Raw genomic sequence first — 15,323 nt, 5'->3', positions numbered from 1 at the left:
CTTTGTGCTGTTGAAACATATGAGAGATAACCAGGTGACTTTTCTGTACGAAACGTAACACGTTTCCAAGACCGTATATATCACAAGCTTGTGTGAGATCCTTGGAGCTGCCTGTAACTCCATTCGTTTTGTCCTGTTTCAGAAAGCACACCAGAATGCTACTGAAAATGACAGTCATAGGGATAACCTTGAATCTGCTCTATTTATTTGAAAAGCCCACTGGCAAACCTAATGATCATATAAAAAGTCACTTGCAAAGCACTTGCAAGTGATTAAAACACACCTGTGAGTTGCAATGCTGCCACTGAGAGCTCTAGCTAATGAGTCAAATCCACTCATTTTACAGATGAGGCCCAGAAGGTAGGGTGATTTTCAAAAAGTCACACCTAAGTAGCTGATGGCAAAGCTGGAACCCCTGGGTAGCAAAAGAACAGATAAGGGTTGGGCAGGAGGGGCCTATCTAAAGATGAGTAGCAGGATGAGGCAGGTGAGTCTGAGGTAGCTCAGAAAGGTAGCCTAGGCTCCTAATTCAGGACAAGGGGCTGAGTTAGGGGTAGGATTTGTTTGACCACTGCTGTTAATTTGTAGGGATTTCCAAGGGAAAGACAGGAGGAAAAACACTTAATTTCTGAGTCTCTCTCTGAAGGGTACTGAGGATACAGAAATGACGACCACAGATTTCAGGTCCTCCCCTGAGGAATCTTCTACCCATAAGCGGACAGCTAGGAAAACAAAGTCCTAATTTATTTATTTATTATTTATTTATTTATTTATTTATTTTTTTGAGATGGAGTTTCGCTCTTGTTACCCAGGCTGGAGTGCAATGGCACGATCTCGGCTCACCGCAACCTCCGCCTCCTGGGTTCAGGCAATTCTCCTGCCTCAGCCTCCTGAGTAGCTGGGATTACAGGCACGCACCACCATGCCCAGCTAATTTTTTGTATTTTTAGTAGAGATGGGGTTTCACCTTGTTGACCAGGATGGTCTCGATCTCTCGACCTCGTGATCCACCCGCCTCGGCCTCCCAAAGTGCTGGGATTACAGGCTTGAGCCACCGCGCCCAGCCTCAAAGTCCTAATTTATAATGGAAGAAATGTTGTATTTTGTATTTATTCATTTATCTTTTTAAAGACTTTAAAGACAGGGTCTTTTACTCAGGCTGGAGTCCAACGTGCAGTGGCACCTTCTTAGCTCACTGCAGCTTTGAACTCCTGGGCTCAAGTGATCCTCCCACCTCAGCCTCCCGAGCAGCATGTACCACCATACCTGAATAATATTTAAATTGTTTGTAGAGATTGGGCAGGGCAGGGTCTCACTTTGTGGCCCAGGCTAGTTTTGAACTCCTGGCCTCAAGCCATCCCCCAGCTTTGGGCTCCCAAAGGGTTGGGATTAGAGGTGTGAGCCACTGCACCCAGCTGAAAAGGACTTTAGATCTGTGCTCCTCACACGTTATTGGGCTGAGTCACCTGGTGTCACCAGATATCTGGGTTACACTTTCATTTAAAACCTTGTCAACTTGTTAAATTCCCCTTCTGAAGATCTTTCTTCCCGTATGGAGTAGCCCGTGATCTGGGGTCCAAGCTTGCTTTTCTAACAGTTTTCCACTGAGTCCCATTACCTGGAGCAGGCGGACCCAAACATTTTACACATGGGGCCAGTTCACTGTCCCTCAGACCGTTGGAGGGCCGCCACATGCTGTGCTCCTCTCACTGACCACCAATGAAAGAGGTGCCCCTTCCTGAAGTGCAGTGGGGGGCTGGATAAATGGCCTCAGGGGGCCGCATGCGGCGCGCGGGCTGTAGTTTGGGGACGCCTGACTAGAGCATGGCCAGATGGGTTGTGCTAACTCCTGTACAGCTCTAATATTTTTATTCGACGCTGGTTTTGTGACATCTTTGCCACCTGCTGATGACTGAGCATGCTGCACTGCGGTCTACAGGCCAGCTGGACAGCCTGTCATCTCGGAGCCTGAGATTCATATGGATGTGAGTAGGCGCCATTTCAGTGTGATCTCTCCGGGACAAGGCTGCTTTTCAGAAGAAGGTGGAAGCATCTGGGTAGCTGAAGTGCTGCTAATAGATTTAAAAGCCTTGCTCCAGGAAGGCAGAGGAAGTGCTGTGCTTTTTATTAGCACCAATGAGCAGGGCTGTTTTAAGAGAATGATATTGGCTCTTTAGACACATGTGGGTGGTTGTCTGGGTTGGCACCTATATGGATCTCACTGCTATTAAGGGGAACTCTGAGGTGATAAATTAGACTTTGTTATTTGAGCAGTCTCCTCTTTCTTTTTAGGAAACCAAACAGCTCTCTTGTTCAGTTCCAAGAAGCCTCTCTGTAGCCAGCCCTGGAGCAAACCTTATCACGGCAGACCTTTCTGGGCCTTCAACAAAGGCAGCCACTTGACAAACAGGGGATCCAGCCTTTTAAAGGGATCAGGACGTCCAGAAAGCAAAAGGGCTTTGGCTTCTGGAGATTTCTCTGAAGGGCTTTGGCTTCTGGAGATTTCTTTGGAGGGGGGATTTTTCATTTTGGTAGAACTAAGTAAGGAGAATTGGGAGACAGAATATAATCATCTGAATGTATATTTAGCCCCTGGTCTTGTAAATATAATTTTTTAATCGATGCATTTTGCATTAAAAAACATCTTCCAGGTGGCACATGGCCCACGACTATGAAGTTCTTCAGAGCAGAGGTTCTTGATGTAATAGCAGTGATCATTGGGGAAAAAAAGGGGGTGGGATTACAACTGGAAATTATGCATAACCTGTACCCTATTTTATCTAGATTGCTGAATTAAAACTAAAGCAGCAGCGGCAACACCACCACATAGAATTTAGCTCCTGAGAGTTGAACCTGACCCCACATATATGTGTCTCTCTGGGGAAAAGGTCCAGAACCATTGCTCATAGTTTTAGAGTTTGAAGAAACCTCAGTTTATTGAGGATGACACCCTCATTTGGTAGATAACAGGCAGAGAGTAAATGACATGCCCAAGGCTACATGGTAAAATACAGACAGAGCCAAGATAGAATTCAGCTGCTTTATCTCCTGGTAAAATTCATCCCAATGACAGAATTGTTTTTAAAATTTTCATCTAATCTTCTTCCATTATTTAATAAATTAATTGGGTCATATGAAGAAGCTGGAGATGCCACTTCAAACTAACCATTAGCAACATTTAAAAAGGAGCTTTCTTTTTAATTTTTAGAGATAGGGTGTCACTCTGTCACCTAGGCTAGAATGCAGTGGTACCATCATTGCTCACTGTAACCTTGAAGTTTCAGGCTCAAGCGATTTCTTACCTCAGCTTCCTAAGTAGCTAGGACCATAGGCACACGTTACCAAGCCCAGCTAATTTAAAAAAAAAAAAAAAAAAAAAAAAATTGTAGAGACAAGGTCTCCCAAAGTTGCCCAGGCTTGTCTTCAACTCCTGGCCTCAAGTGATCCTCCCACCTCAGCCTCTCAAAGGACTGGGATTACAGGTGTGTCACCACACTCAGCCAAACTAGCTTTCAATGTAGTGTTTAGTCCTTAACTCTTAGATTCAATAATTGTCCTGGAATTTAAGCAGTTTTTCTTAAGTTACTATCAAATGTCAAAGATCTTTACTCTTTAAGGTGGGCTATGTTATAAAGAGCTATTTTACTTGGAAAGTTTAGAAAAAAAAATCAGAAAAAGAACCCATATTATTCTAGTTGATATGAAAAATTTTAAAAAGTTGTATGTCACAGCAAGCAACACTTCAGGAAATTTATTAACATGGCAGAATATTAGTGGATAAAATAGTCCCACCTTTCTCTCTCCTTTTTTCCTACTATGTGAAGAGAAACTGGCTAGACAGTAGCTTCTAATGGGCTGCCAATTGAGTCGGTTTGGACTGTCTTTTTTAGAGCAATTTTTGCAGCTCTTCAGATGCTCACAGATAAAAAAGTGAGAAAGTCAACTGGAGATCAACTCTTTTGACATCTATTTCAGGTCCTGTTCTCCACAGGGTGAAGAGGGGTCTCTAGACTATGAGCTGATGGGACTAGGGCTGTCTACCCAGGGAAGAAAAAATTTACAGGACACAATGCTGCCAGCATCTGAAGGGCTATTGTGGGGTGAAGATATTCCCCCAAAGACCCCTCAAACTGTATCTAACACCCACAGATAGCAATTTTTACAAATTATGAGGCTAGAGGAAAATTTAGCAAGGAAAGGGCTAAAAAGAAGTTGAGTGATCAAAAGATGGCTTGATGTACAGAGAGCTGATCAAGGCAGTAACTTTAATGACTTGAATGTACCATGGCTTCAGCATCTCAGAAGAGGATGTATCTGTTTGTGCAATATGGGACTCAACTCTGACCCTGCACAGTTGGAGTTATGGAAGTTGATATTTTTTCTACCCCATTATGTGGCTTTAAGTACTGTGAACTACAAGAGAGTTGTATTTGCTCACTTTTGACACGAAGAAATTAATTCTATCAGACACTGCAGAAACAGGCAGGCTCTTTCCCATCTCATGAATATTCAGGTTTCCACTGCCATGAATACAAGACCTAGTGAGATCTAAGAGATGTGATTAAAATGCTTCTATAGAAAAGAGAAGCCTTGTTAGTGTGTCCTGTTATACTCATTTAACCTTGCTTTGACTTAATGCTGCCATTCTAGTTCATAGTCCCAGTGCAGGCTAGGGACCGATCAATATTTGTAACTTTCTCAAGGATTTAGGAGAATACTGGTGTGCTCTGTTCTGTTAGTTTTGAGAGTAATAGGAAGTGTTATTGAATTACATTATAGAATTGATAATGGTAGCTTGGCACCACTCTCTTAACAACGAATGGAATCAACAGTGGCATAATTGAATGAGCCAGATGGTTATTCAATCAGATGGTTGCCAGCATCTGGGGACAGCTTCTAGCATGGGCTTGGCTGGTGGGAGGATTTCCCTGAACCAAGTAATGGTAGGTAGCCTGGCCTTGAGACTGATTCATGAACCATCTCTCTTCCTTACCAGTTGTGTGACTTCAGGCAGGCTAATTTTTGTATGCCCATCTCTGCATCTACGGAATGAGATTAAGGACAGCTGCCATGTCTACTTTTTAATATTTATCTATATTTGTAATATCTAAAATCCACATTATTCAATGCGGCTTCCACTTCTTATGAGTATGTTTTTGGATCCTAGAGACAAATTAACATAAACTATTTGGCTAAGCTTCCTTATATCTTCTAAGCAAGAAACAGGGTATTTTCCTACAGTGGCTCTTCCCATTACTTTCTGAATCTGGCAGGGATAAGACTTGTAAACAGTTTGAGTCTACAAAATTTACAGAATCATGATTTCACATTTAAGTACAGAGAGCGGTGCGCCCCTTTGCTCTAGTCTTTCTTTTTAAAATCAGAACACAGACTGTCATAAATCTGTCAAATGATAATTTGCTCATGACCAATATTTGGGGAGTTGGAAAACCAAATGAATAAATATACACAAGTGTCAGAGAGTGCTGCTAGAATAAGTGGTACATACTGTGTTTCCTGCCTTGAGTAAGGCAGACAAGTTAAAGTGTACACTTACAGAGAGTCACAGTATAAGAACTGAAAGAGACCTAAGAGAGTATTTGGTCCAACCCTTCCATTTGACAGACAGGAAAACTAAGGCCTACAGTGTTCAACAGCTTACATAAGATCTTAGACCCACTGTAGGGGAATTTACTAACATTTGTTTATTGAATGCTTACTATATACCAAACATTCTCAGGCACTGGAGATGTGGAGGTACATAACACACAGTCCCTGCTCTCAAGAAACTGACAATCGAGTTGGGGAATCAGACCCTACGCTCCTGCCAACAGTGAGTTCTGGATGTGATGAGTGCTAAAGGAGAGGTAACCACACAGAGCTATGGGAGGATGTGGAGGCATTCACTAATTAAACCCAGGGGGAGAAAAAAGGCTACATATGAATAATGAGAGAGGTGTAAACTGAGAGGTTATTTCAGGCAGAGGGACAAGCATGCATGAGCAGAGACTCAGAAGAGATCTCAGAAACCAGCTCTTCACATAATTTTTTTTTTTTGTTTTCTTTTGAGACAGGGTCTCTCTCTGTCGTCCAGGTTGGAGTGCAATAGTGTGATCATAGCTCACTGCAGCCTCAACCTCCCTGGCTCAAGTGATCCTCTCACCTCCCTAGTAATTGGGACTACAGGTATAAGCCACCACAGCTGTCTAGTTTTTAAATTGTTTTGTAGAGATAAGGTCTCACTATGTCTTCAACTCCTGGGTTGGTCTCAAACTCCTGGGCTCCAGCGATCCTCTTGCCTTGGCCTCTCAAAGTGCTGCAATTATAGGCATCTCCTCATGATTTAAAAAATTCCTTATATACTATCCTGGAGAGATGATAATTCCATTTCTGTTGGATCATTTCCAGTAACAGGAAAATACTACCTCATGAGACAAAAAAGATTTAGCTCTAACCTTTTCAGCTTGTGTTGCATGGTGTCTAGGGGTTTGTCAGATTCTGTCTCTTCATTGTCGCTGAATAACAGGCATAGAAATATTTGATCTTTAACTCCCTCTCAAGGGAATAAGAAAATGTTGTGCGCTGTAGGACCTTTGACTTACAGAATGTTAGAGCTGGGAGGGACGTCAGAGATCATTTAGTCCAGTGGTTTTTGTCTTTTTGTGTGTGACTCATGGATCCCCTTTGGAGAATGCGATAAAAAAAAAAAATCAATAGATCCTTCCCCCCAAAATGCATATGTGCTCCTGACACACAAAATGCTGTGTACAATTTCAGGCTATTCATGGATCCCTGAAGTCCGTCTTGAATTAAGAAACCTTTCCATTTTACTGATGAAAATCTGAGGCTCAGAGAAATGGAATGGCATGAAAGAGAAGTATTGAAGTAATTCCCTATAGGCCAGATGACTTTGTGAGCAGATGAGCCAGACACATAGGCCAACCATTAACAATCTGGTGATGTTCAGGGAGCATCGATTAACTACCAAGTGAAACGGAGACCCGCAGTAGCAATGGAAGTGTTATGAGCATTTAGAAAAAATCTGAAAGTTGATTTATGAAAAAGAATTTAGATTTTTCTCTTTGGCTTCCAGGGGTAGCTTCAAGACCAAAGGGTAGAAAAGAACTTTTGCTAGACAGAGACCTCCACTAATGGAATATGCTGTCTTGAGAGGTACAGCATTTCTTGTCACTTGACTTTTTCGAGACACAGAACAACCTCTTGTAGAAGGGACTTAAGCATCACAAGAGTTTGAACTGGGTGACCAAAACTGGACGTAATAATGTAACTCTAAGAAACATACTCAATCTCTTATACTAGCCAGGCAGGAACTCATGTCTCCCAGACAGCATGGTAAGTGAAGAGGTGAAGAAAGTTCAGGATGGCTAAGACATCAAGTGGGAGGGTGGTGGTAGTGGAGAGAAATGGGACTTGGAAATTTAAGTGGAAGTGAAATGTTGAAGGATCTTACAGAGCACCATGGCTGGAATTTAAGAACAAGGGGGTTGGGCATGGTGGCTCACACCTGTAATCCCAGTGCTTCGGGAGGCTGAGGTGGGTGGACTGAGTATAGGAGTTCGAGACCAGCCTAGCCAACACGGTAAAACCCTGTCTCTACTAAAATTACAAAAGTTAGCCAATCGTGGTGGCACATGCCTGTAATTCCAGCTACTTGGGAGGCTGAGGCAGGAGAATGGCTTGAACCCGGGAGGTGGAGATTGCAATGAGCTGAGATCAAGACACTGCATTCCAGCTTGGGCGATAGAGCAAGACTCCGTCTCAAAAAAAAAACAAAAACAAAAACAATGAGGGCCTGTATATAGCGGTGGTGACACAGAAGAATGAAAGCAAAAGGATATCAAAGGAGGAATGCACACAATCAATGGTAGCAGCACTGGCAAGCACATAAAAAGGCCAGAAGAGAGACAGACTGTGGTATGAGCTGTTTCCATTTGCATGTCTGTGTGTTGCAGACTCATACAGTGAGTCTGAAGTTATAGTGAAAACAGGACATGCAAATGGAAATGTCCAATGATCTAAAGTGTTGGCAAATGACAAAAGCATAGCAGAAATGCCCAGGAGGCAATTGAAGATATGAGACTTCCAGGAGGTCAGGATGTGAGATAGATTAGGGGGCTACCTACAGGAATGAATTAATTTAAAATTTAAGAGTAGATACATTTTCATTGGAAAAAAAGTATAACATGAGTAGAAGTCTAAGAAGTTTGCCTTCAGGGCTGACTGCAGTGTGGAGATGGAATAATTTAAAAGATGTGAGAAGGGAAAGTCAGAGAGTTGCAGGAGATCTGAGATTCAAGTGAAATAAGAACCTGGCAAAAAGCAAGCTTCAAGGAAGAAGGGTGATCAACATAAATATGGTTTTATTTTAGTGTACACTCAACTGTGTGCTTTGGCAGGTAAATTATAGTAATGTTCATTTTGGCAACAACATAGGCAGTGCAGTGTGAATTATGAAGTGCTTTTAAACGGATTATAGATATTCCTTAAATAGCATTTTCCAACATTACCTGTCTTAGTAAATATCACCATAACTTTTTTCTCTCCCGGTTTCTCTTTCAGTAAATTAGAAATCACTTTTACTTAAGTTCAATAAGTTCTTTTCACATCCTCATTTTAAGGAAGATGATTTCTGCCATCCTAACATAATAAACTCGGAAAGGTACACCAAGGTGACATGCTGTGCCTGGACCACCTTAGTCAATAAGGCAGCAGCAGCAAGGACTGACTTCGCTTCCTGATGTTTGTTTCTTAACACAAGAATTAAAAGCAAAATTAAACACTGGCTCAGATTTTAAGAAATAACTTTTTAGAAATTAAAGAAATCAGTTTCTCTGCATTTAAGTCTATCTCTTGGAGATCTACCTCCTCCCTTTAGGGACAAAGTCAGTTGTGCTGCCTTTGTTAAGTCCGACTTTGTAGTCAGGTAGATCTGACTTCAAATTCTGAAAACAGATTCTCACACATTAAACTGGAGTTTATGGAAACATCAGTAGAAGGAAATATAACATTCCATCTGTTTACAAATTATCCTGCAACTCAGGATAATGTGTCACATGTATTATCTACTTACAGTTGCCACTCACGCAGAGAACTTTTATAAGAAGGCTGGAAAGAGAGGTGTGCAGAGGCTTTTAGGTTGATACTGGATTCTTTGGCAAAAATGAAGGGGGGGTGATTATTAAGAGTGCAAGAAAGTATTTCCTGGGATGCCATCTACTTCAGTAGCTTCAGAGTCATAGAAAATTGTGTGTTTCTGTAAATCTGATCTACTGAAGGCTGACATGATGATTAGCATTCCAGTACATAGTGGTATTTAACTTCTCATTAAAATGACTTATCTTGCCTCTTACTATTACTTTTAATGATTATTTAGTACACTTATGCTTCCCCCTTATGGGTAAGATATAGAAGGATTTAAGAGTTGGAAGAACTCAAGATTTAGAAACATGTGAGATACAGCCAAGAAGTTATCCTTCAAGAATCTGCCCAGGCCGGGCGCAGGGGCTCATGCCTGTAGTCCCAGCACTTTGGGATGCCAAAGTGGGCAAATCACTTGAGGTCAGCAGTTCGAGACCAGCCTGGCCAACATGGCAATACCTCATTTCTACGGAAAGTACAAAAATTAGGCTGGGTGCATTGGGTCATGTCTGTAATCCCAGTACTTTGGGAGGCCGAGGCGGGCAGAGCACCTGATATCAGGAGTTCAAGACCAGCCTGGCCAACATGGTGAAACCCTGTCTATACTAAAAATACAAAAATTAGCTGGGTATGGTGGCAGGCACCTGTAATTCCAGCTTCTTGGGAGGTTAAGGCAGAAGAATTGCTTGAACCTGGGAGTCGGGGGTTGCTTTTTTAGTTGCCATTTTCTCCCTAGGCTCTAGCCAAGCCTTTTGTCTGTAGAGTAAGCATTCAATCAATACTTCTTGAGTAAATTATTTAGTACAGATGTATTAAGAAATGAGTGACGGAGAGTAAGCTATTTATACAAGTTGGTTGCTTTAATCAAATTAAAACCAGACTTAGATTGGTCTAGTGAAAGTAGGCCAGATATTGGCATGTTTCTTTTGGAAAGAGAAGGACAAGAAGAGAAGTTATCTCTTTTCAGCTCTTATTCTAGCAGTCCCAACTCCAACTCCCTGCCATGGGTGGGAGTGACAGTGGTTTGTCCCTGGGCTGAAACTAATCTAGAAGAATCACCACCAAAGAGAGGTTAGGCCTTTGTCCTTCACTGCAGCCTTAGACCCGGAAGACGAAGTGCTGAGAAGGAGAAGGTGACCAGGTTGCAGGGACCAACAGTAATTCAGATTCTCATTTGCTTCCCTCTCCTGGCCACCCCTAGCACCCAGCCCTGCTTCCACCCTGATTCCGGGTGGCAAGAATACAATCTGCATAGCTCACACTTACTTGGCAGCGGCATCTTTTCTCAACTGTTCATGCTTCATGAGGAGATTTTTCCGGTCTCGGAAGGCCTTTCTGACCTTGTACCCTTTGTAGACGGCTTGGATTTTGAAGGCGGCGATGTCTTGTATGGCTGCAATGGACAGGGCACCGTGCTCCAACAGGTATTGGATCACTTCATGACGCTCACCGAGCAAAGCATAATCAAGGGGTGTGTATCTGAAATGGGGGAAGATTTCTTTTGTTTTAATTTCAGAATGTAATTCAAGGCACAGTTAAACTGAAAACATCATGCAGCAGAAGGAAACTTCATTCTAACATGTGGGATATTCCCCAAGCAAAGCCACCTTCTCTATACCAGGGCTGTTTTTTTTCTCCAAGGGGCACAAAACAGGATTGACTATGACGGTGAGTCAGGTGCTTTGTGCTGCTAACCATGCCAGTTCCCAAGTTTTAGTCCCTGGCACACAAAGAGGGGCCTATTGGAAACACATGATCTCTTCCCTTCTTCCCCATGTGCCAAATAATTCCCTGTCCCTATCTAAAAAGGTAGTGAAAATAATAATTGTGAGATTCATCAATTTGAGCCCATGATTACTGACAGTTAATTAGAGTTCCAAATGGAGAAATTTAGTATATGATGAGAATGGCCCTTTAAGTCTCTGAAGAAAAGACAGATTACTAAATAGTGATGGACAACCAGGTAGTCCTCTGGTGAAAAAAAGGAGATTCTTACACCACATTTTATACCAAAATAAATTCTAGATAGAGCAAAGATCTAAATATTTAAAACAGGAACCATATAAGTACCAGAAGAAATCACGAAGATTAAAAAAATGATATAGGAAGTATTTTTTTAAAAAAAAGGATACAAAATTCAGAAACCATAAAACAGCTGGGCACAGTGGCTACTATAAAAGGGTTGGGTGTGGTGACTCATGCCTATAATCCCAGCACTTTGGGAGGCTGAGGCAGCCAAATCACTTGAGGTCAGGTGTTCGAGACAGCCTGGCCAATATGGTAAAACCTTGATTCTATGAAAAATACAAAAATTAACCAGGCGTGGTGGTGCACACTTATAGTCCCAGCTACTCAGGAGGCTGAGGCAGGAGAATTGCTTGAACCTGGGAGGTGGAGGTTGCAGTGAGCTGAGATCACACCACTGCACTCCAGCCTGGGTGACGGAGTGAGATGCCATCTCAAAAAAAAAAAAAAAAAAATCAGAAACCATAAAAGAAGACTGACAAATCTGACAACATAAAAATAACAAAATTTTACAGGGTAAAGAAAACATCAAAGACAAAGATAATAGTTCCCCCAAGAGTAAATATGAATACCTCCTAACATAAAAATAAATTCAATCTCACTCATTTAAGAGAAATATGAATTAAGACTAACATGAGAGAGTACCTTTCACTGATAATCAGATTAGCAAAAATCAGCAGAGTTACTAACACACTGCATTGGCAAGGACAGAGGGAGACAGGCTCTCTCATATACTACTTCAACTTCTAGGGAGGACAATTTGGCAAATTATTCATGTATATGCCATTTGACATAGCTGTTTCACTCAGGAATTTATCCTACAGATCTGCTCTCATGTGAAATGCTTGATGTACTAGGTTACTCATGGAAGTACAGTTAGTTATAGTAAAAGAATAGAAACAACCTCAATATCTATCAACAGGGGATTGCTTAAACAATGCACCGGCTATCCACATACTGAAGACATCTGTATACGCAGTCATTACTGCTGTCTATGAATAAATAAGGAACAACCTCCAGGACACCTTGTTAAATGAAGACAAAGAAAAAGGAAGAAACAGGAGTTATTATGGCATGTTCCATCTGTATAAAAAAAAAAATTCCTGTATGCTTATCTATGCAAAATACACTTCCAGAAGTTTTCCAAGAAACTGCTAACAGTGATGCCTCTGGGGAGAAAACTAGCTGTCTCAGAGGCAGGGGCAGGAGGAACATTGAGTCTTCAGTGAATGTCCTTTTAAATTTTGTGCAGTGTACATATATCATTGTTTTGATAAATACATTATTTAGAAAGGATGAATATTATTGCCATATTGTTGTATATTTGAATCTCAAATGGCAACTTTGTAGGTGTGCTGTTTTCAGCACATTCCTTTTTTTTTTTTTTTTTTTTTTTTTTTTTTTGAGACAGGGTCTCACTCTGTTGCCCAGGCTGGAGTGCAGTAGCATGAACACAGCTTACTGCAGCCTTGATCCCTCCTGGGCTCAAGCAATCCTTCCACCTCAGACCCCCAAGTAGCTGGGACTCCTGGCATGCACCACCAAGTCTGGCTAATTTTTGTCTCTCCGTGTGTATGTGTGTGTGTGTGTGTGTGTGTGTGTGTGTGTGTGTGTGTTTGAGATGGAGTTTTGCTCTTATTGCCCAGGCTGGAGTGCAATGGCGCCATCTCAGCTCACTGCAACCTCCACCTCCTGGGGTCAAGCAATTCTCCTGTCTCAGCCTCCTGAGAAGCTGAGATTCCAGGTGCATGCCACCACGCCCGGCTAATTTTTTGCATTTTTAGTAGAGATGGGGTTTCATCATATTGGTTAGGCTGGTCTAGAACTCTTGACCTCGTGATCTGCCTGCCTTAGCCTCCCAAAGTGCTAGGATTACAGGCGTGAGCCACCTCACCCAGCCAATTTTTGTATTTTTTGTAGAGATGGGATTTTGCCATATTGTCCAGGCTGGTCTTGAACCCCTGAGCTCAAGCAATCCTTTTGCCTTGGCCTATCAAAGTGTTGAAATTACAGGCATGAGCCACTGCACCCAGCCCATTCTTTTTAAAAAGTATTTCTTTTTAAAATTTAGAAACATAAAAAATTGGGTAACTCCATAGAAGAAAATAGCTATCATCCATATTCCCACCCTGAGAATTAACCATTGTTCTTATCTTGGGAGATATGATTTCCTTTTTTAAAGAAAAATTACTTTGTCAAAATGATATAGTTTTGTTTGTTTGTTTGTTTTTGAGATGGAGTCTTGCTCTGTTGACCAGGCTGGAGTGCAATGGCATGATCTCGGCTCACTGCAACCTCTGCCTCCTGGATTCAAGCAATTCTTCTGTCTCAGCCTCCTGAGTAACTGAGATAGATTACAGGTGCATGCCACCATGACTGGGTAATTTTTGTATTTCTAGTAGAGACAGGATTTCACCATGTTGGCCAGGATGGTCTCAATCTCCTGACCTGGAGATCCGTCTGCCTCGTTCTCCCAAGTGCTAGAATTACAGGCATGAGCCACTGTGTCTGGCTGCAAAATTATATAGATTTTAAGAAACACTGAAAAAAATACAAAAATTAAAGTAAAAAAATCCCCCAAATTCTACCATCCTTCAATGGCAATAATGATTGTCACTTTTTAAACAATTTACTTTACATCTCTAAGTCTTAGTTTTCCTCATCTGTTAAACAATGTAATACTTTGCAGACTTGGTAGGAGAAAATGGAATAATAAGAGTAAAAAGGTTAGCGATGTTCCTGGCCCAAAGGAAGCAGTTAATAAATGTCATCTCTGATTGTTATTATTACAGGAAATTTACTGCTGTATGGTTTGCAATACCACAGCTGCTTATCAAAAATATTATCTCCATAGGACTCAAACTAGTATCTATGACCATCCCATGACCACCACTGATGCTGATTCCTCTCAGGATGACTTTGACCAGACCAGTGCCATCAGAGGTCTCAGGAGAAAACATCAGATGATTTATGAGGCAGAAAAAAGGGTGATTATATAGATGCACGATTAGACACAGAAAATCATCCAATTATAGAAAAGAAATGATCTCTCTTCAAAACTTACCTAACAGTCACAGTTAAGACATAAAAGGAAGAGGTTTTCACTTTAAGAGTGTTTTGATCCCTTTAGTAAGGAAACTGAGTTTGGGAGGAAACCCCAAACATTGAAATTAAGGAACTTCCATTTTAGGATAGCTTCATTCATCACTTACTGTTCAGGAACCAGAAGGCTATAAGTAGAGGCATCTATATAAACTTTAAAACATTATTTATAAGTAGAAAGCATTTTTTAAATTCAGAAGAATTAAAAAAAAATTGTTGCTGCATGTTCTGAAATGCCTTTCACGACTATACTTTCTCTAATGGAAAAAATTATCATGGAGTCATTAAATCAGGTAATACTAGAGCTAAATTAAATTTTATAGGTCATTTAGTTCAATACCTTCATTTTATAAATGGATGAACAGATCCAGAAAGGTTAAGCAACTTACCAAAGGTTATGTAAACTATTAATATAGAATGCAGACTAGAACTAAGATAACATGTTTCCCAGTTCAGTAATCCTTCCACAACACATATATCATTTACTTAGTATGTTTCCTATAGAATAAAATGATTTTTTAAATCAATGTGCAAACAACATATGTATTTGGTAAGTCTGACCATTTTTTCTATAATTATTGATATGTAGTATCCTTTACATAACATATAAGCATGGGTTAACAAATTTGGTTTATAAAATGTAGGGCCAAAATTATTCCTTTACCTACAAATATTACAAAAGGAAATAACATGTAGCTTGATATACCCTAAAGAATGCTGATCTGGGAGTCAGGGGACCTGTGTGACCCTGGACATTCTCTTAACCTCTCTGGGGGCAGGGAAAGGAGGAAGGGAAGAACTAGACCTCTCAGGCTGCTTCTGGATTGAAAATTCTATCTTAAATATTTTTCCTGTAAAAAAAATTATGTTTTCTTATGAAAATTTTTAAGCATAAAAAATGGAGAGAGAATAACATAATAAAGCTTTACATACTCGTTACCTAAATTTAACAATTTTTTGCTACATTTGCTTCATCTATCCCCTTCCTTTTTATTTTTGCTGGAGTATTTTACAGCTAATCTTGGAACTCCTCTCAT

The 15,323-nt window shown here is 40.9% G+C and overlaps 1 protein-coding gene across 5 annotated transcripts in view; it reads right to left on the bottom strand.

Moving 5' to 3' along the window:
* INVS (inversin) overlaps window positions 1–15,323 on the bottom strand; it is a 226,390-nt gene that overhangs the window by 63,773 nt on the left and 147,294 nt on the right. For all 5 annotated transcript variants that reach the window (XM_074395099.1, XM_074395100.1, XM_003940086.4 and 2 more), the window contains exon 12: window positions 10,426–10,638. In XM_074395099.1, the coding sequence (XP_074251200.1) occupies window positions 10,426–10,638 (213 nt within the window). The remainder of the gene's footprint in view (window positions 1–10,425; window positions 10,639–15,323) is intronic.

The sequence above is a fragment of the Saimiri boliviensis genome, chromosome 2, assembly GCF_048565385.1.
Source record: "Saimiri boliviensis isolate mSaiBol1 chromosome 2, mSaiBol1.pri, whole genome shotgun sequence".
NCBI lineage: Eukaryota > Metazoa > Chordata > Mammalia > Primates > Cebidae > Saimiri > Saimiri boliviensis.
Note: the sequence above shows the minus strand (reverse complement) of the source record. Positions and strands in the feature narration are given on the sequence as shown.